Source organism: Accipiter gentilis, chromosome 28, assembly GCF_929443795.1.
Source record: "Accipiter gentilis chromosome 28, bAccGen1.1, whole genome shotgun sequence".
In the NCBI taxonomy this organism is placed as follows: domain Eukaryota; kingdom Metazoa; phylum Chordata; class Aves; order Accipitriformes; family Accipitridae; genus Astur; species Astur gentilis.
The window spans coordinates 693,004-717,183 of record NC_064907.1 but is presented as its reverse complement, the minus strand read 5'-3'; the positions used below and the strand labels follow the sequence as shown (position 1 = coordinate 717,183).

At 51.6% G+C, this 24,180-nt stretch overlaps 1 protein-coding gene across 6 annotated transcripts; it reads left to right on the top strand.

Moving 5' to 3' along the window:
* The first annotated feature begins 198 nt into the window (after positions 1-198).
* Positions 199-23,846, top strand: VEGFA (vascular endothelial growth factor A). Of its 6 annotated transcripts, XM_049830810.1 has the most exons (8): positions 199-1,299; positions 7,280-7,331; positions 12,428-12,624; positions 14,388-14,464; positions 14,876-14,908; positions 17,623-17,694; positions 18,834-18,965; positions 21,242-23,846. In XM_049830810.1, exons 1-8 carry the CDS (start codon positions 1,234-1,236, stop codon positions 21,261-21,263), a joined length of 651 nt encoding a protein of 216 aa, XP_049686767.1. In that variant the 5' UTR covers positions 199-1,233; the 3' UTR covers positions 21,264-23,846. The 6 variants fall into 6 exon arrangements, 4 of the variants coding, with proteins under 4 accessions (XP_049686767.1, XP_049686768.1, XP_049686769.1 ...); XR_007509829.1 differs by lacking the exon at positions 18,834-18,965 and having other exon boundaries at positions 15,072-17,694; positions 21,242-21,267; XR_007509830.1 differs by lacking the exon at positions 21,242-23,846 and having other exon boundaries at positions 15,072-17,694; positions 18,834-18,882.
* Positions 23,847-24,180: the final 334 nt, after the last annotated feature.

Below are 24,180 nucleotides of genomic sequence, written 5' to 3'. Positions count from 1 at the left end.
CGAGCCGCGGGGGGCTGCGGTCGCGAGTGGGGCGGGCGGGCGGTGGAGGGGCGCGCACCCCTTACCTCCGTGGCCTTTTCGCCCAGCGCGGAAAGGGATGGGAGGGGAGGAGGGAGGGGAATTGCCGGGGAGGGTGGGACTTCGCCGGAGCGTCTCTCCCCGCGGCCGCGCCGAGCAGTTGCAGAGCGCCGGCGAACGGGCAGTGGGGCGGGCGCTGCGCTGGGAGCGGGCGCTGCGCGGAGCCGCCGCTGGAGTGCGCGGAGCGCGGCTGCCGCCGCGCCGGGGGCGAGGAGCGCACGCCGCGCCGGCGGGGGACAGCGCGCCGCGGGAGCAGCCCTCCCCGGGCACCGGGACCTGCTGTTGGCTTGCCGCCTTGCTTTATCCTCTCGTTTAATTTATTTTTTCCCCACCTATACTTTGATCCACTGGGATTTTTTTTTCCTCCCTTTACTGCAGAGCCTCCCCCCGCCCCAGTTCCCTCTCTCTCTAGCCAGTTTGGATTTTTTCTTTTTTTTTTTTTATACATCACTGTTCTGATTGTTTGTTGTTGGTTTTTTTTGTTTTGTTTTGTTTGGTTTTTTTTTAAAGCGGTGGACAGAGAAAGGGCGAGAGAGACAGAGAGGGCAGGCGGAAAGCGCTCTGTTCGTCCCCTCCGCCACCACCACCCCGACTTGCGGAGAGGGGTCGGGCCGAGCGGCGGCGGGATCAGCCCCTTCCCTCCGGGGAGGCGACCCCGGCTCGGGGAGTCGCCGGAGGCAGCCGCCGCGAAGAGGGGGCGCAGGAAAAGAGATGCATTGAAACTTTCCGCGCAAACTTTGGCGTGAGTGCGCGAAACCAAGCGAGCGCGGCGCGGGTGCCTGCCTGCCTGCCCCGGCGCGGGGAGAGCGGCCGCGAACGAGCGCCGCTGTGGAGCTCGGACTGCCCGGCGGCGGGGGCCGGGCGGCGGCGGCGGCGGGGCAGCCGCGGAGCGTGCGCTCGGCCCGGCGGAGCGCCCACCGAAAGCAGCAGCGGGGGCCGGCGGAGAGCCGGGCTTATGGAGGGGTGAAACCGGAGACCCTGAAGAGGACCCCCCCTTCCCCCGGAGCCCCTCGCAGCGCCCGGCCGGCGGCACCCGAGGAGGCGGCGGCGGGCACGGAGGAGGCGCGGGCGAGAGCGCGCCGAGGCGGCGGCGGCGGGGAGGCGGCGGCGAGGCGGAGCGCGGCGGGCCCCGCTCCGCGGCGTGCGCCGGCAACCATGAACTTTCTGCTGACTTGGATCCACTGGGGGCTGGCGGCGCTGCTCTATCTGCAGAGCGCGGAGGTAAGCGGCGGGGACGGCGGCGGGACGGGGGCTTTGTGCCCCGCGTACGGGGTGTGTGTGTGTTGGAAAATACTTTTCCCTCCGGGTTTTTTTTTCCCTCCCCCCCCGCTTTGCCTCCCACCTGCTCGGTGCGGTGCCGCCGCGCTGCTGGCACTGGGTCCAGCTGGGTGCCTGCAGCGCGCACACGTGTGCGTGCGTGCGTGCAATTGCTGCAGCGGGGTGGAAGGCGCTACCCGGCGCTTCGCAGACCCCCGGAGCAGCCGGCAGCGCCGTGCGGAGTGCCCGCGCACATGTGCGCGCATTGCACGTCCCCGGCGTGGGGCTCCCGGGGCGGCGGGGCCGCGGCCGGGCCCCGGGCGCTGCGGCCGGCGGGCGGCGCGGCGCGGGGCTGGGAGGCAGCGAGCTGGCTTCTTGCATCAGCCTCACCTCCTGTCCTCGGGTCTCCTGACATTGCAAAAGGGTGTTTCAGCGGTATTTGCCTTGGGTCCCAGCTCGGGTTCGTGCCGCCGAGTGGAGTTCAAAATACCTAGCTGGAAAAACAAATAGAGATCAAAGAGGACAAAATGGATCCTGAATTTCTTCCAGATTGAAAAAAAAATCAAAATACATATCTACTGCACCGAGATTACAAAACTGTGCATTTTTCTCTTCTCTTCCTCCTCAGTCACTTTTACTTTTGCCTCATTGTCATTCCTGAGGGATTAGAAATCAACTCTTCCTCCTTTTCTTTCTTTTTTTTTTTTTTTAAGAAAAAAGAAAGGCAGCTTTCTGTGCAAACCTGTCCTATAAATCTGTTTTCTAAAGAGCCGAGAGGGCTGTGTTGCCAAGAGATATTAAGGGGTTTACACAGAGTGCCCACGTGAAAGCGGCTGTTCGCTAGATGGGCATGGATTATGTTTTAAAGGCTATAACAGGTTAGTCCTCTCCTGCCATTTCTCTTCGGCACTCTGAGAGAACGTGTGCCACATAATCTCCCACAATCATGAAAATAAACGTCACTTGCAAACTAATCAGTTATTCACATTGTTTGTTCAGCACCGATGCTGGAAGGTAACTCCCCAGTTAGGAGCCATTTCAGCTGTAACTGAAGTCATGCAGGCACTGCACGCTTTGTTTCTAGCCTGTTATATCTCTACTTTCTCCAGTGACAGTCACACATTAGGCTGTGCTCGATGGGAAGCGAGGCGCAGATCTCACTCGATTGTGGCACAGAGCAGCTCCATGCTGTCTGCCTGCCAGATTTGGCTCGTGGGACAATTCTTTCCACTCTCCCAAGAGTTTTTCCACCATGACCTAAAACGGGGGTTTCTTTGCCTCATAGCTCTTCAGTAAACTTGTACAGTAGCATCTGTTCCCTGGCTATAGAGTAGACAATTCTGTATCGGTGTCTAGTGATAATACCCTTTAACCCTCCCCTTGCTCCTTCTCCCCTCCCCTTCCTCTTCCCCAGAGGAGGAAACGGCGGATCAGGTAGAGTCCAGGTCTGTCTGTCCTCAGGAGTTGCTTAAAAGCCTTGTGCTGTCTTTTTCTCCTAGGCAGGATGATGGTGCCAGTGAGAAAAGAAAGAGGGTAACGGTGGGAAAAAAAGTAGGGGGGAATTATGGGGTATTGGTGGGGTTGGGAGGAAATGTTGCGGGGGGTAGATACACGAGAGATGGTGAGATGTTCAGATAGCTGGGTGATGCGGGCCATATAAGTGCTCAGGCAGACCAGCGGTGAGGTCTGCCCTTCGGTTCTGTCCTTATTTGTCTGTTGATTGCCCAGGCACCACGGTGATGGGAACGTTAGAAATACCAGCAGATCTCACGTAGGCAGCTTGACGATGACTCTGGGCATGGCAGAAGGCATGACTCTTCACGCCGGGACTAGGGTTTTGTGCTTTGATGATAATATTTATCTGTACTGTTAATCTGGCTGTTGCGCTGAATAAAACCTATCTAGCTAGCCAGGCGTGTTGGAGTGCATTAAATAAAAGCCCTGGCAGAGGCTGAGTTGGGAAAGTGGGGTCCAGCGCGTGTCAGGCAGCTTTCCTGAAGGTGAAGGAGGAGGGATGCAGGAATCACGGTGCTCCTCTGGTGAAGGTGGCAGGGGGATGACTCCTTACTGAGGGAGTTGTTACGGTCACTCCTGCAGCGAGGCTGGCTTGGTAGGAAATCATGTCACGGTCAAGGCTGGGTGGCGCTGATGCCACAGGTGTCTGCCTCCACTGGTGGCGATAGCCTTTCCATGCAGGAGAGGGAAGAAAAGGTGGTTTTGCGATGCCACCCTCCTAGCTGTTTGCCTGTGCTGAGCTGCGGTGCACAGTCCTCATGCCCCACGGGGTCAGAGAGGTTTGGTGGTATCCCCTTCCAGTCCCTCCTTTTCCTAAAGAATGGGGGAGGGTCAGTTGTTCCCTGTCTTCCTTTGTCTGCGGGGCCTGGTGGCAGCCTGGTGGCAGGTCACCCCTAATGATGGTCTGGAAACTCTTCCCTTCCTTCCCTGGACTGTGGAGGGACCTGGATACACCAGCTGTATTGCCATAGGGAACAGGCAGGGATCAGACATCAAGGGAGGGAGAGCGAGCCTGTGACTAGACTGCTAATGATTGCACACCCACCAGGCTCCCTGCCTTTGGTGTGCCTCTGCGCCAGGCCGCGATGGGGAGCCACCAGAACCTGCTTCCCCAGCCCGTAGGTAGCCAGGATGCAGAGGGTCACCTTCCCCAGAGCTGCTCTGGGCCTGTGCTCTGAGGACAGGCTGGGAGGAGTAGCGCTCCTTTGGGAGCAGAGGAGAGGAAAGCCCATGCTGACATCTCAGAGGGGCTCACTGATTTCCTGAGCAACCCCAAATCCACTCTCCTGACCATCCTGCTCCGTGTCAGGAAAATGCCTCGCCTGTGCTGGCAGCTTCTGGGATTACTGACCTCTGTCTGCATGTACAATGGAGAAGGAGTGCAGTGAGTCCTGTCCCTGCCCCCCCTTAAGTAGAAACCGCTGAGAAGAATTTCTAGTGCCTAAGACGAAAAGTGCCTTAACTCCTGTCCCAGAGTCCCTCACAAAGTGGATGGATTGTTTGTTCCAGTCCTAAACAGTTACAAAGCTCTTTTAATGAGGCTGCACAGATTAGGGGGAGGGGAAGGGAGAGAAAGAGTGCTGGTGGTGGTGGTGAGGGGGGTGATGGTTAGAGAGGAGTGACTTGATTAACCTTTTCTCTCCCTTCAGCGAGTAACTTGCTTTGGGCAGGGACTAAAGGAGAATAGGGACAGGGAAGGTGCAGACACATGGATGGTGTGAAGTGGGTTTATTAGTTAGGGAGGGTTTTACTCCACTAAAGGACCTGCATTCGCTGTGACCTGCAAAGGTCACAGAAAGGAGCTTCCCCCTGGTCAGCCCCATTCCCGGGGTCATTTATCCTGCTCTCGAGCGCAGGGCTTGCTTCCACATCTCTGTGAAATGTTGAAAATCTTTTGGAAGGAAATTGTGTTACAGAGCTGTTGGGAAATGCCAAAAGCCAGCAGAGGAGAGCGTGACCTTCAGGCTCCCACTGAAGGGCACACTGGGCCTGCTTATCCCTTGGAACGCTTTTGGTTCCCCATTGCCCTGTCTGATATGTAGCAGACTGGTTTAAAGTAAGGCACAAGCCCCTGCCTCACCTGCTGTTCTAGTGGACGGGCCTTGAGGGCACTAGCCACAGGTGAAAGACACTGCTGAAAGGGCAGTTTCTTGGTATAGTGAGCAGAGAGCATGTTAGTGATAGTACTAGGAAAACTTTTGGCTTTTTGCTGAGAGCTCCCCTGGGTGTGCTTAGAAGCTCTCTGCAGACTTCGTACCAATCTCATTTCCTGTCCTTGGGGTGGGATTGCAACCCAGGTCTAAGTGAGCGCTGGGAGAGTATTCTGGCTCATGCTCTGGTACATCAGGGGCAGAGCAAGGTGCTAGCCAGGCGCAGGTGAGCAGTGAAAGTGTGTTTGTGGCTTGCTTGTGCTTCCCATCACCTCTGCACCATGTGTGCTTGCATGTGAGGAGGTGGTAGGCTTGGTAGCCAGCTGGTCAGCCTCTCATAGAGAATGGGTAGAATGACCCTCAAGGTGTCTCTGAGGTAATTTTGCTCAGTCCATCATGGTCATTCGGTGTGTGAACAAAAAATCCCTCTGTGAAAGGTCTTGGGGGCGTTGTGACTTGGATAAACTAACTTAGCTCGTGATCCTCTTCCTGTGCTACAACACAGATTGAGGCTTTTCTGCCCTTGGTGCAGTTTCTTTTGACCCATAGATTGTCAGGCGCTGAGTGGCTTTGGAAGGCTGTTGCAACCTCCGCTGCCTCCATTTTGTTTGTGCTGTTGCAGTGACCTTCACACTTCAGGAATGAAACTGTTTCTAGGAACCTGCTTTTTAAACTGTTGTCACAGCGCTGAGGTTGGGCACACAGCCCTCCCCAGAGAAGAAACAGGTCCACAACACATGGGGTGGCTCAGGTCTGGGCTGGTGAGTTATGCCCAGGTATAGAAAGACTTTGGTTGAAATGAGAAGCGAGCAATTCGGTCGGGGGACCTTAAACAAAGGGAACAGTGAACAGACACAAAGGAATGGCTGGAAGAGGGGCTTCTAGGGCTTTGCAGGCTCTCTTGCCCCCTCCTTTTAAAAGCCTACACTTCGGGCTGCTTGGATGGTGGTGCACGGGGCTGCCTAGAAGACCATAGGTGGCAGATTCCCACTGTAAGCTTGGGGTGGACTTTGCCGGCTCAGTTCAGTTCTGTCTCTGGCTACAAGATCAGAGAGCCTTTTTCTGAGCCTGAATGCAGCATATCACTGATGAAGCAGTATTTTGTATGTATTGCCATGCTCTTTTTGGGCCGCTGCTGAAAGGCAGCAGGTTCTGGGGTGGATGGCATAACACAGGTGGCAACATACCTCAGAGAAGTGAAGCAAGCCAGGCATTTTTTGGTTTTGGTTCAGAACAGAACAGCAGGGGGAAACCTGACTTGGCTGGAAAGTTACGTCAGAGCTAAAACCCTCACGCAGAGCTGGAAGAGTGGAGTTTTTGTTTCACCTGGAATTAAAAAGACTTCCTTAGTAAAGCGGTGTAAGGCTTCTCCATCCCAGTCTGGGGGTGGGTTACCTGTCACCACTCCTGCCTGCATCAGCGGTTTGGAAATGCCCCTTGACCCAAAAGGCAGCAGGAGCGAATACAGAGCTTGGGGCCTGTTTGGTGTTTGTCCAGGGGAAGCCACACAGAGTGCAGGGACGGGAGCTGTGCTGCTGCTGGGCCACGCAGGGGCTGGGGACCGGGACCGTTAGGTGAGGGCACACATCGCCCTCCCTTCCAGAGGAGAGGAGGGAAACCCGGGCGGTTTGGCGGCATTTGTCGGCAAAGCTGTGCTGTCACAGTTAATTGCCCTGACGCCCGGCCAGATACCAACACCTCGTATGCCACAACTACTCGGCGACAGACATATGTGACGTTGAGAGGGGAGCGATGCCCTTTCGCGCCTGGCTGCCCTTCTCCCCCTTCTGCCATCCTGGGCTGGATTCACCTTTGCCGGGGGTAAATGGAGGCCTGGGGGAGAAGAGCGGTGCCCAGGCCCACTGGTCGTGTCAGTGGTAGAACGTCACCCCTGTTATTTTTCTCCCCCCCGGGCCCGGATTTGCTCTTTCGTTTTTGACCGTAATCACTGAAAGCTCCTCCCGAGGAACGCGTTTCTCCCTTTGGGGCCTCTCTAGGGCCCACCGCGCTGGAGGCCCGGCCGCCTGCCTCCCGCCTGCCCCTTCCCTCGGCCCGCTCGCGCCTCCCGTGTCCCTCTCGGCTCCCCGCGGGACGGCGGGAACAAAAGGTCCCTCTGTGCCCGCCGGGGCGGCTGGAGGGGCACGGCTCCACCTCGGGGGGCGTCCCCTCCCTCCGGGGCCTCCCTCCGCCTCCTGCCCGGTGGGCCGCCGGCGGCGGGCCCGGGAGCCCTCCCGCGCCCCGGAGTCCGTGTTGTGACTGATTTTCTGTTATCTTTGCAGTTGTCGAAGGCTGCTCCTGCCCTGGGGGATGGGGAGCGGAAACCCAATGAAGGTAAGCGCTGGGCGGCTTCCCGGCGGGCGGGGGCGGCCGGGGGCTCGGGGGAAGGAGGCCCGAGCCCCGGGAGCCGCTGGCGGCCAACACCGCCACCTCCCGGGGAGCGGCGGCGGGAGCGGGGGGGCTGCCGGCGGGAGGCCTCGCCGCCATTAACCCCTTCGCGGCGGCTGCGCCGCCCTTCGCGCCCCCCCGCTGCGGGCCCGGGGTGGCAGTGGGGCCGCGGCGTGCAGCAGGGCCGGCCCGGGCCGCCCCGCTGCTGGCTTCCCACAACTCTGAGGAAAACTGCGTGCGTGCGCTTGTGCACATACACATTCTCATTTATATATATATAAAAATACATACATACACACGCGCTCGCACACAAAGAGCTGAGTAGCGGCGAACAGTTGGCTAGGGATTCGCCACAGTGCCGTAGGAAGGGATTTGTCATCTTCACTGCCCGCCTCTTCCCTGGCGGCGCTGGTGGTGCCCGCCTGGGTGGCCAGGGCTGATCCCCGAACAAAGGCCGAAGCAGCGCCCCGACCCTCGCCAGGCGGCAGGTCACCGGGGGGAGAGGAAGAGAAAAGGGCAGCCCAGGATGATTTTCTGGAGTTTTGCCTCCTGACAGTCCCTGGTACCTTCCCCAGTCAGGGTATTGCTAAGCACTGTACAGAGCCAGGCTCGAAAAATACACCCTTTTACTCCAGTTTGAGCTAGCAGGCTTAGCAGATTCAGGGGACAGCAGTCTGGTCCGATAGGCTCTGCTTAATGTGTTACTGGTGGTCCAGTAAGAATGGGACCATTGCCTGGTGAGGAAATGAGGTGGTGCCTCTGCAGCCATTGTGATTTTGTGTCTCTCCAGCTGCCTAAAGGCCAGGCTGTGGCAGCGTCCTCTGCCTCGTTGGTTTGTGTGAGTAAATGTAGACCAGAAGAGCAGCCAGCCCCCAGGTTAGTCAGAGATGCCTCCTGTAAGTGCCCTGTCTAGTGGAGCCCTGTGCATTGCAGGAGGTTGGCTTTCTGTCCACAGTCCTCAGTTCAGAAGTGAGGTAAAAGGGCTGTGGACTTTGGAGCCTTCAGACTGAGGTGATCATCAGCTGCTTTAAGACCATCATGACCGTGTTTTCCCCATACTTTCATAGCAGAGCAGACCACTTGCTGCATGGCAGGGTTTGGTGAAGATCTTGCAGGGTCCCCACGGGTTGTGACCTCCAGCGTTATTCCAGCCGGAGGTCAGCAGAGGGCTCTAGCAGTGTGGGCCCAGATCGGCTTTTTTTTTTTTTTTTTTTTTTTTCGTCGCACTTTATTTCAATTTCTGTAGCTTTATTGGTGCGACAGACTGCATGTGCATTGCCAGAGGTTTGTGGCAGGCTGTGTTTGGGATAGGTGTCCATTCTGCATGGTCAAAATTTCTGATTTGCTGGTGGGCTGCCGCCTGTTGCGCTTGACCCTTGCTCCTGCTGAAGTCAACAGAAGAAGGTTCAGTGACTCCAGAGAGATCAAGATGGAGCCTGCTGTGAGGCTTATTTTGGTAGCCAGTCCTCTGCTGTTGGTAGAAAAGAGCTACTGTCCTCATCTGTGCCATTTGTTGTGTCCAACTACCTTCCTGGGGAGGGGAAATATCAAACAGAATTTAATTCCCTGTCACAAGAAGGCTGATGGGATTGTGGGAGAAGTTGGTCTGACAGTGTGATCAGTGAGACTTCGGAGCTATTGCCTTGGTGCTATTTCTGATTCTGTGATGCAGATATATCTGTGAGCTAGAAATCGGGACTTCTGGCATTACCTTCCTGGCTCTACTTCTGTCCTCCTGTATGACCTTGGGGGTCCTCTCTGTACTTCAGTTTCTCCTCTGTGAAGAGGAGACAATGATGTGCCTCTGTTCCACAAGGACAGTCCTGTAGTTTCTTCCACTGAAGCTCTTGGCGGCTTTGGGGTTGGGGTGAAAGATGATTTTGTGTCTTTGGCCATTTCGTGCTTGCCCTGAAATGTTGAGCTGTGACAGCTTTTTATTTGGGATGGACTTACTCTGGTTGGAGACTGTAATTTTAGATTCAGCCCCTACCCTTTTGTGCTCAAGAGAGCCTTCCATGTGTTTTGTGGCACGGGAAGTTGTAGAGGAGTCAGACAAACACTCTTTGTTTGTTCCACTAGAAAAGATTTTCTGGTATAAATAAAGGAAACCACCAGCACTTGTGGCTGCACTTTTATTTTTAAAAGAACAGTGTGTCTGTATTGCTGCTAAGCCATTGACGGGGAGGGAGGCAAAATGATCATAGACTTGGTCCTTTTCTAGTCTAGCATGTTCCCACTCCACTGCTCCAAATTTGGACTTAATCCTGCCTACTGTGGCTATGTCTCCCCTGAAGAGTTAATGTGGGCCCTGACTGGGTTTTAACCTTACTTCCCGCTCCATTCACAAAGAAGATCCTCTGACTCAAATCTGGAGGTGTTTTGCAGGGTAGTGGTGTGGGTTAAATGCGGGATTAACTTTTAATGTGGGCTGAAGCCCAAATTGCAGGAAGGGAGCAGGCCAAGTGGTATTAGTCCTTCAGTGACCTTCCTGTATTTCCCCATGAAAGACAGCCCTTCTTCCGTCCCTGACACAACCAATGGGAAGGAAGCACAGGCTGAATCAGCGCTGCAAAGTGTGGAATATGACTCCCAGTACATAGGAGTAAGTGTAGGAACGGTAGCAGGGGCAGGGTTTTGCTGTGAGGATGACTGTACCTCAGTCATGTGCTCCAGTTTGGGTGCTAACTGTGCAAATGCATTATCGAGTGTTGCACAGTCTCCGTGTGAATGCTCTGTGTCCAGCAAAAGCAATGCGCCTTTCATGGCAGGATCTTCAGACTGGCAGCTGGAGAAAGATTCCCCGTTTCCTTTTCAGAGGCTGATTCAGACTTTGGAAAATCATCGTATGTTAAAGTAAAGGCAAAAACTCCCAGATTCTTTATGGGAAGCATTTGGTCCTGTCAAATCTCCCAGATCTCAAATGTAATCATCAGGGTGCAGCTGTGAAAGTAAAAGCTCTGCAAAAGAAGTTGAATGTGCTGTTCTGTGGCCAGTCTGTAGTCCACATTCTCTGGTGTAATCCAGCTGCTTGCGCAGTGCAAACATTTAAAAAGCGTGGCAGACATGAATCAGTTTCACTTCAATTTTCTACTCTGTTTTGGTTTCTGCCTCCTTTATGCCCCAGACTACTGCGGTGAGCAGCATTTAATCTGCACAGGTAACTGCCGCTTTCCCTCCCTCCCATTGACATAGGTCTGTAAGCATTTTTATCCAGAACTGTGCCTTTACTGCCAGAGTTCCCAGATCCTTTCTGCTGGCACAGCATGAATAATCAACAGTGCTGTCATTGTGCCTGCAGAATTTCGCACATACTAAATTGTTCAACTTGTTCAACATAGGCAGTGACTAAGGTCATTCTGAAGGGGAATGGGAAGAAGGAGGTAGCCATAGACAAGATAGGAGAACAGACAGGAGGCATACTGCCATTAGGGGAGGAGGAAAGAGGAAGGGAAAGGACAAGGAACAGAAACATGCTGTCTTCTAGACAAGGAATACCAACAAGCAGTCCATGCCTGCCAGGCTACATTTCCCTTTCACAAGGCACTTCCTTTTTTAATAGCTGCTCATGCTCTCTGACACTTCAAACTCCCTGGATGGAAGCTCCTCCCCTCTTGTACCCACTCTCAGTACTGTGGCACTGTCAGCTCTGCATGACCTAGAATTAACTTTCAACAATTAACTGTGGGCTGTAAGCTCCAAGCCCTGCAGCTTTTGCATTTTTGTGGCAAAGTAACCTTTATGCCAGTTTGTCACAAGTTCAGAAGCGCTTACTGGAGACCATTTTTTTTCCATGATGCAAGCAGTTTGCTCTTATCACTCAGAGTTATCAACCTTGGTGCTGTAGGACTGCATACTGTACAGGTGGATCATTATAGTGCTTAACAGCATAGGGCAGGCACTATCTCTTTGTGCATATTCTTATCCTCTGCTCCATTTGAGACATCTTTCTTTGCCTGCATGCTGGTGGAGCTAGGAGGCCTGGAGGGCTCCTGGTACTGACTGGTGGCAGAACTACTAGCAGCTGGGTTTTGTGCATGTGTACTTATCTATCCTATCTCTCATCACTTTAAATCTCTCCAACCCTTGACCAAGCAGCACAATGAAGCTTTGGCAAGAGGCTGGGAAACATTGAAAAACGCTTATGAAATCAGTGCAGATCGCAAGTAGTTAGTGTTTGCTCCATTTGTAGTGAAGGCAGGGGATAATGGCAGATCGGCCCTGTTCCCCCACCCACACTGCCTCATTGTGGTTCGGTAACCAAGTTACATGGTCTAGTTAATCCTGGGGGTGCCGTGGGCTTGCTTTGAATCTTTCAGCGGGTGGTTTGATTCCTTGGTCTGGGAAAGTGGTCAGTGTGGAGACACAGAGGCTGTGATTTGTAGCAGGTGCTATCATGGTTCTGAGGTAGCCTGTTGAGGTGGATGTTCTGCAAGGGCGAAAGAGGTTGCTGACAGGAAGAGAGCAGATATGTGGATGCATGGTTCAGAACCCTCTGCTTCTTCTCAGAAGTGTCTGTGTGCTGAGGTCTGTAGAAAGGATGCTTCTGGCTTATCCCCTTGCCTTCTAAAACCCACTGGGGCATCCACTGGCTATTTTGAAAGGGTGTAAAAGGCAAACCTGTGAAGGGCCTTAATCCAGAGTCCAGGTCATCTGCAGTACCACAGGTGCTTTTTAGCTGAGCTAATCTGCTTAGTGGCAGCATATCTGAGAGTATGGGGGATAGCAGGGAAGGGCTTTGGGGAGGAGGCACCTGAGGGACACATCGTCATGCCAGGCAGGCAAATAGTGAGGCTCTGTTGTCTATCTTGCCTCTGCCCTGAAGGAGCGCTAGGAATAGATTGTCTCTTTCTCTGCCCCACTTGATTTGTGTGTGTGTGTGTGTGTGTGTGTAGGGCAGATACAAAGGACTTAGGCCTGCGAGACTGTTAGTGAAGAGCATAGGGTAGATGTCTTGCAACTGTCTGGCTCATTTTAAGGGGTGAAGCACTAGACATTCTTGAGCTAAGTTTGCATTAACTTATTTCCTTCATTCCTCCTTTTAGTTATCAAATTCCTGGAAGTCTATGAGCGCAGCTTCTGCAGGACAATTGAGACCCTGGTGGACATTTTCCAGGAGTACCCTGATGAGGTGGAGTACATATTCAAGCCATCCTGTGTGCCTCTGATGAGATGTGCGGGTTGCTGCGGCGATGAGGGCCTAGAATGTGTCCCTGTGGATGTGTACAACGTCACAATGGAGGTGAGGGCACATCTTGCAAGCTGGCATGCTTGGGTGGAAGGAAGCAAGTTAGCCATCACAGCCACCCCAAGTCCCAGGTCCCAGCTAATTCAGAGGGAGGGCAGCCTACCCCAGGGAAATGGAGATTGTCGGACCGGGGGGACTTGCCTCTTTCCTGACCCTTGTGCCCAGCATTACACCATGCAGCATTAAAAGATGAGTTGCCCGTGTCTATTCAAGGCTAAGATGAGAATCTGTTTTTTTGCTCTGACCTCACCAGTGCCCAAATAGAGTAGCTAGGGGCATGCAAAGGAGCATTTCTGCAAAGCAGAGAGTGCAGAAGACATTTCTGGTGCTATTATCTCTGAGGTTCCAAAGAATATACTCCTTGGGCCCTTGCTCCACCTTAACTCTGTGTTTGGTCCAGACAGCTGCTGTTCTGAAGGCAACTGAGTAGTGCTAAAGGGGAAAGCCTGTCAGTATTCTCTCCTGGAGGGCATGTGAGGTCAGCCTTTACCAACAGAGCAGGGGGATTTGGGTCATTAGCTACATTGGCACAGCAGGGGTGGAAGGGGGCTCTAAGAAACAGACTGCTTCAGTGTCAAGTGGAAAAGCCTTTCTGCCTCTGGGCGTCCTCCTCCTTTGTTTGGAGGCTGCTGAATTGCTCCTTGGAAGAGACAGAGATGGCCCCGATAGCAAAGGCTGGGCACATGGGGAAGATGCAGACTTGCTTTAGAGAGCTTTGTCACTGCCCTTGTCTGCCAGCCTGGATGCCAGCTTGTGCCCACAATGGCACCCATTACCTTTAACCCATAGCTGCCTCACCTACTTGTCCCTCAGCCTCTTGAATGGCCACTGTAAATATTGCCATCACTTTTGGTATGGATGAGAGACATGCAGTACTAAGTGATTAACCAGAAAGCTCTTTTTACTTGTCATTTGAGCTGTGTTTGAACAGCGGTGGAGAACTTGTCTGTGCCCTTCCATGATTCCCCATACTGCTTTTCCACTTGCAGACTCCAGCCTGGGCTAGACCATACTAGCATGGTGTAGCGAGGGATGGGTTTCTTACTACCATTCCTTGCTGAATTACAGTTTTTGGCTGGTATGCCTGCATACCTGTAACAGGTCAGAGGCGCTTGAGCAGATCTCTGGTGCAAGTGCTAGAGCTAGTGGTCCAGCTGGGTTCTGTGTTGAGGGACTGTGACAATATATGCATAGCTTCCTTGGAGGCACCTGGGGATGGGGGATGGGCAGTGTCTGGCTCTGCAGGGCTGTTTTAAGCACAGATCACCAAATCTACGTTGTGTGTCAAGTCATTGAGAAAGTGAGATGTCAGCTGGGAAGGAATGGTAGCTTAGGGTAAAGGAGTCGGATATGGTATTTTTGCTTTGGGCCTTTGCGTTAGACTGAAGCATGCTTCTACGTGAGAGCAGGCTGGATGCCCTGTTACTGTCTCTCTAGGATCAACCAGGGACAGCTCAGTGAGAACCTTGCTATGGTGTTACGCCCTCTCTCATGCCTGTCTCCAAGGCAGTCCACTAGTGCTGGCACCTTGCATGCATGAGCAAACAGAGCTTTGGCACAAGTCTGGTGTTGCCACTTGCTTGTGATCAAAGGCCTTCCCTGACTGGGAGAGTGGGGCCTCAAAGCGAGCTCAAACTCTGCCATGCTCTTCCCAGGAGCACCTGGGGTGCAAATGCTTTGCTGCGCAGCAGGCTTATTTGGAGCTGTGAATATAAATAGTGAATGGGCAGTGACCCTCTCTGTTTCTTTCATTCCAGATCATGAGAATTAAACCCCATCAGAGTCAGCACATAGCGCACATGAGCTTCTTACAGCACAGTAAATGTGACTGCAGGTGAGAATGGAGCAGCACTGGTTCCTCTTGCAATAAACTTACTCTGAGCCTTTACTTTTTTTTGCCATTGGGTTGGGACTGTTGTGCAGAGGCTTCTGCAGTCTCCCCAATTGGTTTGCAGTGGGATGGCTGAGCCTGGTAAAAGAAGTCCTTTGCTGGCGAGGCTCCTCCATCTCTAGTTATCACAGGTGGGCAATGCTAGCCTGAAACCTGTGGTTTTTTTGGCACTGGCTGCCAGCGAGGTGCAGCAGGAGAGCAAACACTTTGAGAAGGACCACCGTACCTGTGCCATGGGCATCCTGCAATGCCTGCAATGTCCTTCCCTGGACTTGGCGGGAACTGGGGATAATACTGGAAGCATATATAGTAAGCTGCCTTCTAATGAGGCCTTTGTTCTCTCTTCCCCCACAGACCAAAGAAAGATGTCAAAAACAAACAAGAAAAGTAAGTGACAAGCCTTTCCTCCTTTCTCTTTTGGTGGTTGGTTGGCATTTCCTCTCCCCACTGCCCCTTGCCCTTTTCTTTGGTTGGAGGTACTTACTTTGAGAAGGTGTTTTTGGAAATGGCATATGATAGTGCATGGGGCGACACTCTGAATCCGTTCCAGGTGGGCACAGAAACCCAGATCTGACGGTCCTTCCTTCATACCCCAGACCTGGAGCTTGCATGACGCATGACCATGGCAGTCATTCCTAATGCTTTATCCCGAGTCAGGGAAGTCTCATCGTGTGTGTCCTACCAGAATGGATTCAAGGTGCAGCCCCCATTCTCCCTTCCCTCTTCCTGGGGTGTTTCTGGTTACTGCAAATTGCTGCCTTTCTTTATTATTAATTTTTTTTTCTTGCTGCTTGAGTGAGTACTTGCTGGCTTCTTTCACAGCAGCTCGGGTAGGAACTCTGCTGGCTACAGGGAGAGGTGGCAGTAGAGGCCTGGTGGAGGCAGGACTGATGCCATGCAGGATGTGATGCTGATTTTGGTTGGGTGGGGGCCCAGGAGGGTGTAAAGGGAGGTGGATGTCCTGTCTGGGTCTTGGTGGAGGCTTTCATGAGTTTTTTTCAATCTGATGGATTTGCTGGTGACCTGAAGGAGGTTAAGGCACAACCTTCCCTTTCCTTCCTCCCCAAAGTAAAAAGGTTGTGGAAAGTAGAGAAATAAGCTCTTGTCCTGCAGTAGTCGCAGGGACGATCACAAAATGTGGAACAACATCAAAAGAGAGAGTGACCTCTCTGAGCGAGAGGGTCAGCTGGACTGCGCATGGCTGGGATAGCGAGTCTGCCATTTAGAGGTGCGGAGTTGGAGAGGAAGGAGGTGAATATTGGGAGATGAGGCTGAAACAGACAGAGAGAGCAAGCGGGAGAGTGAGAGAACTTCTTTCACCCCTCTCCTGGTGATTGTATATTTCTAGCTGCCTTCCAGCCTCTCCTACTCCCCCTGGAAATCTGCTCTTGGCTGCACTGGGCTGTGTGCAGCCAACACTCCTTTCTGTGCAGGGCCGTGTCAGGGATGGTTGGTCTGCGTGGCTCTGTGGTTTGAAGCTGTGCGAGAGTTGGGTCTGTGTGAACTCTGGTGAGGATGGGGTGTGGGTGAAGCAGCCAGCCCAAACTGTGTTGCATTCCCTTTCCTCTTCTAACAGCACCTTGCCTGCTCTTTGCTGGTTCTGCACTCCCTGGGGAAGAAAGGGAAGGGATGGGAGAGGTTGGTGTGCTTTGATTTGTGCTGGACGGAAAGTCCTGTTATATTGGTGCCCCTGTCCTCCCTTCAGGTCGATTTTCCTCCCCTCACTGCCTCCCTGTGACTCCTGACATGTAGGGCAGAGACTGGGAGCGAGCTGATGCTCTGACACTCGTTCCAGTGAGATGACTTGAACAGGGCCTAAGAAACACCTATGGTGCTTTCCCTTCTGTCCCCCCGTGTCCCCTCAACAGCTCCCTCCCGAGGTGGGCTGCACCAGGGAACAAGAGAGCTCAACTGCCACAGTGCTGGGGCTCACTTGTCTGGCAAGCCCTGGTGCTTTGCCTAGGGCCTTCTCCTTGCATGTCTCTCCCTTGGTCCTGTGCTAATGTGGCTCAATGAGCAGCGCAGGCTCCAGCCTCCCTCTCTCCCTGTGCTCTCACTGGTTAGTGTCCAGGCCTGCACATCCTAGCCCCTGCCTGTCTGTCCCAGCTCCTGCCCAAGAGTGAGAAGCAACTGGTGAATTTTTCAGAATGGAGTCAGTGCCTTGGCTCCGTCTGCTTGTCTGTCTGGCAGATTCATGTAGAAGGCAAGAGGAGGGAGGGAAAGGAGGGAAGATCTGAAAGCTGCCTGTTGGTTATCTTCTGGGTGTCATAACTAGATCAGGCCTCCCTCTTTCCCCTTTGGTACTCAGGATGGAGGCTGCCAGAGGGGATGTTAGCAGACATCCAGTGAGGTATTCTGGAGTCTTCCGAACTACAGGCAGGAGGTGGGGTGCGTGAGCAGAGCCTTCGGGCTAGATAGCCCTCTCCCACACAGCACTGGTGTGTAGACCAGGTCTCTCCCCTTGTCTGCGGGGTGCTGAGGCCGGGCCCTTTTTGCTCCCATCCCAAGGCAGGATTACCACCGGCCCTGTTGGAGCTCAGCTGCCCCCTCCTAGGCCTGGTGCTGGGCAGTGCGTCAGGTCAGAGTGGTTTCCTTTTCCCTGGGGAGAGCCCCTCCACTCAGATTGCCTCTTGTCAGTCAGTGTGTGCCCACGCTTGTCGCCTGGAAGAGTTGTCTGCACTTGCTGCGGTTGCGTGATGCTTTCACAAAGCTTTCTGTTCCTTCCCCCTCACCCCTTGGCCCTCTCTGGAGGGGGCAGATGCCCCTCTGAGGCTCCAGCAGAACCACCTCTACTGGCAGCAGCCCTGCTGGAGGTGGCCTCTGCTGAGTCCCTGGGCGTTGGCTTGGCTGTGGACAGGCTGGTTGCAGTGCTGGAAGGAGTGCAGGAGGGCCAGTGAATGTGTGTGTGAGGTGGAGATTTGTGCTTTGGCCCTGGGACTTGCCCTCCAGTCCTGCCTCATGTGCTTCCCCCCATCCCAGCAAGGCACATGGCTGGTTTTTTTTTCCTCTTCTTCCTTGCGTTTTCTTCCATTTTCTCTCTCTCTCCCCCTTTCTTTCCTTCTCTCTCTCTCTTTCTCTGTTTTTTTTTTTTTTTCTTCCAGAAAATCAAAGCGAGGAAAGGGGAAGGGTCAAAAGAGAAAGCGCAAGAAAGGCCGGTACAAACCACCCAGCTTGTACGTTTGTGTCCTCTGCTTGTAGACTGTCTTCCCTTCCTCTCCCCAAATCAATCCGCCTGCTTGCTGCTCTACTCAAATCTCACCCTCCCCTCCCAGTCACTGGTGGGCTGCAGATCCTGCAGGGGCAGCACTGGTGGTGGCACCGCTCTGGCACTAAGGGTATCTCAGGGAAGGTGGCTTTAGCTTGCTTGGCTCTCTAATCATCAGTGGTGACCATTTTCCCAAGGCACAACAGCGTGGGTGGGTGAGCGAGGCCCTGCACCTCTTTTCCATGCCTTGTGATTGCAGCTCTGTTGTCTGCTTTCCCCCACTGGTCTTGTGCCCTCACTGCTACGATGACAGGCGACAGGCAGGCTGGCATCTGCCATGCATGTGTGTGCGTGTGTGCGTGCGTGTGTGTGCGTGTGGTGGAGTCACAGGTGGAGAGGAGAGGTGGGATGGTGGGAAGCCAGAGACGGGGTGCTGGGGAACAGGGGGGGGGGCTCTCTCTCATTTTTTTCTCTCTTTCTGCTGGATTTGGTGGCTTCTCTCTCCCTGTGTCTCTCTCTGTCTCTTTCACTCTGCCTCTCTCATGGTGGTTCACAGAATTCTGCATTGTAAATTCATGGCCCCTCTGTAGGAGACTCCTAGGTGGCAAGGTTGGGATGGGGCTTACAGAAAGGAGGGCAGTGCAGGCTGCAGGGGTAAGCATGTGATGCTGGAGCCCAGCTGCTTTCCAGGGGAGGAGAGACCCTGTGTATTTAACTCGTTTAGCCACTGGCCTCTTTCTACTCAAATAGCCCACTTCAGAGAACTCCTTTCATTGATATGTCAGTAGCTGGTTGGGACCTCTCACCTTCCCATCCTTGCTTTCCTCTTCTTCCTCCCTCTGGCCTGTGCCGATGGATCCAATGCAGCATTTGTGAATACTGTGCAGAGAGCCTGTTTTCTTTCTCTTTATGCTAATGCAAGGGGGTGCTGTCCTGGGACTGCCGGGGTGCTGCTGGAAAATCCGTCAGCCCATGACGCTCCAGTGGGCAGCATGGGGGCTGCGGGAGGGGGCAAGGGGATTGCTTTGATGTTTAGGGTGTTGCATGTGTATTTTCTTTCTGCTGAAGCGCTGTAGCTTAGACATCTTTCCTTTTGCCTTTTTGCAGTCACTGTGAGCCTTGCTCAGAGAGGAGAAAGCACTTGTTTGTACAAGATCCCCAGACCTGTAAATGTTCCTGCAAATTCACAGACTCACGTTGCAAGTCGAGGCAGCTTGAGTTAAACGAGCGCACTTGCAGGTTTGTGTCCTGAAGGATGAAAGAGAAACACACAAAGAGAAAGAGAGAGAAAGAGAAAGAGGGGGGAGCTTGCTTCCTGCTGACTTCTGGCACCAGTGCTATATGATTACTTCTTTTTGCTGTCCTACGTGGGCCAGAGGGCAGAGGGGCTAACTGAGATGAGGACAGAGGTTCTCTGTGTCAAAGGGCAGCTCTGCGTTTCAGATGTGCTGTCAGGACTTGGATGGGGATGGCTCCCAGAGCCAGGGCATTTGTATCTAAGGTATCCTTTCCCATAGAACAAGATAACGGAGTTCATGTTGCTGAGGTAGCCAGGGGGAGAGTCTGTAGCCCTCCGTACGTTATCTGTATGCAACTCTGAGCATACTGACAAAGACAAATCCTTAGCTGACTAGGATTTGACCACCCCTGTCTTCCAAGCCCTTTTTATGTGGCTTGTGGACACTCTGCTGTGTGCAGAGTGAGGAAAGCCAGGCCAGGAGCCTCCCCACATTCTCCTTTGCCTCTTTGTTCTAAAAGCCAGGGAGAGCACTCTGTTCTCTTGCACTGTGTTCACAGTTCCTTGTCCATGTCTTGGCCAGAGTTGTGGTTTGAGGGGCTGCACTCAGGGCTGTGACTGGGATACAGCAGGATTCAGTTTGTCTCTGGGTGAAGACAGGCAGAGGTCTGGATTTCAGGTGTGAGGTGGGAGACGAAAAGACACTGTGTGGTTAGTGTTTTTTCAGAGATCCATGCTGTGCATGTGTCATTTGAGTGCTACCTGTCATGCACCATCTGTGGCATAGACATGCAGAAACTGATTCCTGGTTCTCACCTGAGCGCTTTGTTGAGCTCAGTGGGGTCTCTTGACTGGCACCACCTGCGTGTACATCTCTGGGGTGTGGGATCATCCTACCTATCCAGAGAGAGACATAGAAATGGGGTTGCTATTGGTCCTTTGGCTGTGACTCTGAACTCGGGTCCCTTTCACAGAGATACAGGTGATTCCTCCTGTCAACAGAGTATTGCAGTGGCTGGATGAGAGAGAGTAAGGGAGAGAGATCCAGGGTCCTCTGTGGCTACACCCTGAAAGAGACTTCCATTTGCCTCCATTTGCCTGCCTGGAATTGGCTAGGTGACTAAGGCTGCTACAAGTAGCAAGTGCTTCCTTTAGGTGTGAAAAGGCTTTGTGCCCAAACCAGAGAGGTGTTTGCACTGCCAGTGAGTGTGGTGGAAACTGCTCTGTATACAGAGGATTTTTCTGGGGTGCTGTAATTTCAGTGGGAAAGTGATTGATGGAGGGCCAGAATAGAGCAGCTTCTGGAGTTAAACTTCTCCCAGTGAGCATAACCTCTGAAGCGTGAGACCAGACCTAACTTTTCCCTCTGCCTCTATTCCCAAACTCCAGAATAACTGGAGATTGCCCTACAGAGTTTGAAGGGTGAGAAATAGTAACAAATACAAAGAAAAAAGAAAGAGTACCCCAAAGAAGTCATGATGTCAGAAGGGGTTTCCTAGTTTCTCTTACTGGTCCCTCTCTGTGGTGGGATTAATTGGCACTAAAGAAGGTTTCCATAGCTGGTGTGTTCGCGAGAAAGATGGGAAGGAGTCATAGAAGTAGTAGCTTACGTGCTTCCAGAGAAAAAGCTGGTTAAGCTGAAGTTCCTCATGCTCTTTCTTGTAGAATTAGAATTGGGCCCTACTGGGGAGGGTAAATTCTCATTTCTCCTGCTGCTTCTTCAGGCTGCTGCTACTGCTGTTCCCTGGTGCTAACCCCTGCTCGTGGCACCTAGTGGAATGAGAAGCACTTTCTTTTCACCTTCTTGCCTGCATGAGGCTGTGTTGCCTGCACCGCTTCCAACCCAAACAACAGGATAGGTGGAGAGCTGAGGGAGTGTGTCATTCTGCATGTATTGCTTAGCATTCTTTTTCTGTGTGTTTGTGTGTATCTATGTGTGCATGGTGTGAGAGACTGCAAACAAGACAATCAGCTCATCCGTGAGGAAACCTCTGATACTGCTCCTAAATTTACCCCTGTACCAGTATCGCCCCCACCCCGTGTAAGTGAGCCTGGGGGAATAGAATTTATCGACCCATTCATGGGTGGAGATTCTCAGCTGTTTTGCCCCATCTGCACAGCACTTCACCCCACCAGTGACGTCATGCCATGTCTTAACACCATGTGCTCTTAAACACATCAGCCACCTCCCTTCCTTCCCTTCCTGTCCTACTTGCACCCCCATCACAAACATTAACCCCTTTTCTCTTTTTTTCCCCTTCTCTCTCCTCTCTGACAGATGTGAAAAACCGAGACGGTGAGCAGCGGAAAAGAAGGGGGAACAGCCCTATTTCTGGAGCCTGATTTCTCGCCTGGACAGAAAAAAACAAAACAAAACACTAATCCAAATGAACCCTAAAAATGAAGGATCGGTAGAGCACAGCACTTTCAGTACGGACGATGGACTCCGGAAGGAACATTCCCCAAGGCACCCGCCGCACAGAATTCACCTTTTGGTTTTGAACTGTTTTATTTTATTTTTCTTTTCATGCTGCTAAATAACAGAGCCAGGAAGACTATAGGGGTGTATTTGATGGGTTTTCCCATGTATACATATATATGTGTGTATACATGCATATACATATATATATATATTAACCACATCTATATATACATATATGTATATCTTAACCACACACACACATATATATAATATATATATATACTGATTATTTTTTTTAACATTGCTAATGTTATTGGTGTCTTCACTGGATAATACTCGACTGCTGTGGACACAAGCGGGCTACTTGGGGTATAAGAAACAAGCTAAGATTGGACTTGAGTAGAAGCGCTGGGTGTAAACTTCTTAACTCTTAACTGACTCATGTGGCCTCCGCTGTTTCTCTGTAGAGTGTGCTGTACCACAAACCACCTTCTCCTTGCCTGGGACAGGGAGGAGAGGTGATGGAGAGGATGGGCAGGGAGTTCCAAAGAGCGGCATCCTAGGGTGCGATGGGTCAAAGGCCAAGGAAATGGCCATCTCCGTGATCAAGGATTCCTCCTCCCCTCTCTTCCCCCAACCTTCGCCCTTACTCGTCTCATAACCTGCCTGCCTTGCTGGGACATGGGATGTCAGTGTACATTTTGCGTTGACTTTACTCGCTATAGAAACTTTGCCAGAGAGACATGCTGGCTTCTCTTAAGGATGGTGGGCAGCTGATGCGCACTAACTTTCCATTCAAGGAAGTATCACAGGAGTCTAGATTTCCCGCCCTTGGTGGCTGCAAAAGGACACAAGGCCTACAGTGTGCTGAAGCAAGAATGGGGACCGGTGCATAGCCACACAGTTGTTCAGCACTGTCTGCTTTCTTCATGCACAGAGCTGCCACTCAAGAGCATCCAAGATGCTTACGGAACATTTCTGGAAAGGGATATTAATCAAAAGTATATACACAGTAGGGGTGTGTGTGTGTATGTGAATGTGTGCATTTGTGTCTGTGTGTATGTATGTTTGTGTTTTTCTCTCTTTTTTTATATATATATATTTATTTTTATACATATATATATATATAAAAAAATAATATATATGTATGCCAAGATTGAAGGGGGGGGAAAGAAAGTAACTTCTACTGCCTTCAGTTTGCGTGCCCAGTGTGAATGACCTGTAAGAACGTTTTTATGATGAACTGTAAATATCAGGCCCCTTTTCCACGTTGGGCTGGGGAATCAAATGTGAAGGCAGCTGAAATCCCTAAGCAGTGTCTGAGAGTCTTGGCTATGTGTGTATCTGCAATATACGCTGTGGTGTATGTGAAACCCACCTTACACATGCGCGCACACACACACACACCCCTGAAAGCGTGTTTGTACATCTATGTGGATATATATAATCTAGTTCTGTGATTAAAATTATTAATAATAATCATAATAATCAAAAAGGTACTCAGTCTGTGTCAGAATGCTGCCAAACATCATCTGCAATTGAATTTTCAACGCCTGATAATGTACAACATGGAAAGCTTCCAAAAAGACAAGACAGTCTAAAAACAGATTCACAACAAGTGACTACTAACCACTAGGAACTCCCCATCCGACTGATGGCTTTCAGAAGGAGAAAAAACACGCGGGTGGGTGCTTACATCTGCAATGTATAATACTCATGCTGCATTGTGCGCAAGACAGAGGCTTCCGATGGGGGGGGAGGGAAGAGAAAGTGTTTTATATACTTATTTAATATCCCTTTTAAAATTAGAAATTAAACAGATAATTTAATTAAAGAGTAGGGATTTTTCAGTATTCTTTGTTAATATTTAATTTCAACTATTTATAAGCCGTACCTCCTTTTTTTTTTTTTTTTTTTAATTTGTACTGGTTGTGTATAAATTTAACCTTCCTGTTGTCCCATCCCATCTCTCCCCAATTGTTGGCAGAGTCAGTAGCATGTTATGGGCAGTTATTTAATTAATTTGTCTAACACCTACCCCTACACATTCCTATTGAGACAAGGGTTAGATATACATCTACATACTATATATATATTTGGCTATGTGTTTGTATATATATATATATGTTTATGTATATGTGTGATTCGGATTAAATAGACACTACGATTTTTTTATATATGTAAAAAAAGAAACAGGAAAAATAGAAAATTCTACATCTTGAATCTCTCTCCTTTTTAATTTTAATATTTGTTATCATTTTATTTATTGGTGCTACTGTTTATCTGTAATAATTGCGGGGAAAAAAGATATTAACACTACATATTGTGTCTAGTGAATTTTTTCAAGATATTCCTTAGTACATATTTATTTTTAAACAAAGAAATTACAGATATATCTTAAAAAAAACAACAACAACGACGACAAACAAACTTTTTTTTGTATTAAAGAATTTAATTCTGACCTTGATTTCCTTTGCCTTCTCCTTCTGCCTTGCATCCTGGTTTTCTTCCATTGTGTAACAGACCCTCCAGCATTGCCTCTGGAGGCTACAGGGCACCAGCAACCTGCCAGCTGGACTCTTTGATTTGGGCCCAGAGCCTCCAAAAGCATCTAGGTACCTAAAGTCCATTGAAATGCATGGGAGGTAGGCAGGCACCAAAATACTTGTGTGGAGCTCTGAGTTCCCTGCTCAGTGAGAAGAGGGTGGTCTGATGGGCAGGAATGAGGGGGCAGGACTCCTGGGTTCCTTTCCAGCTTCTGATGCCAAGGAGCATGGTGATGGTCCCAACCCTGC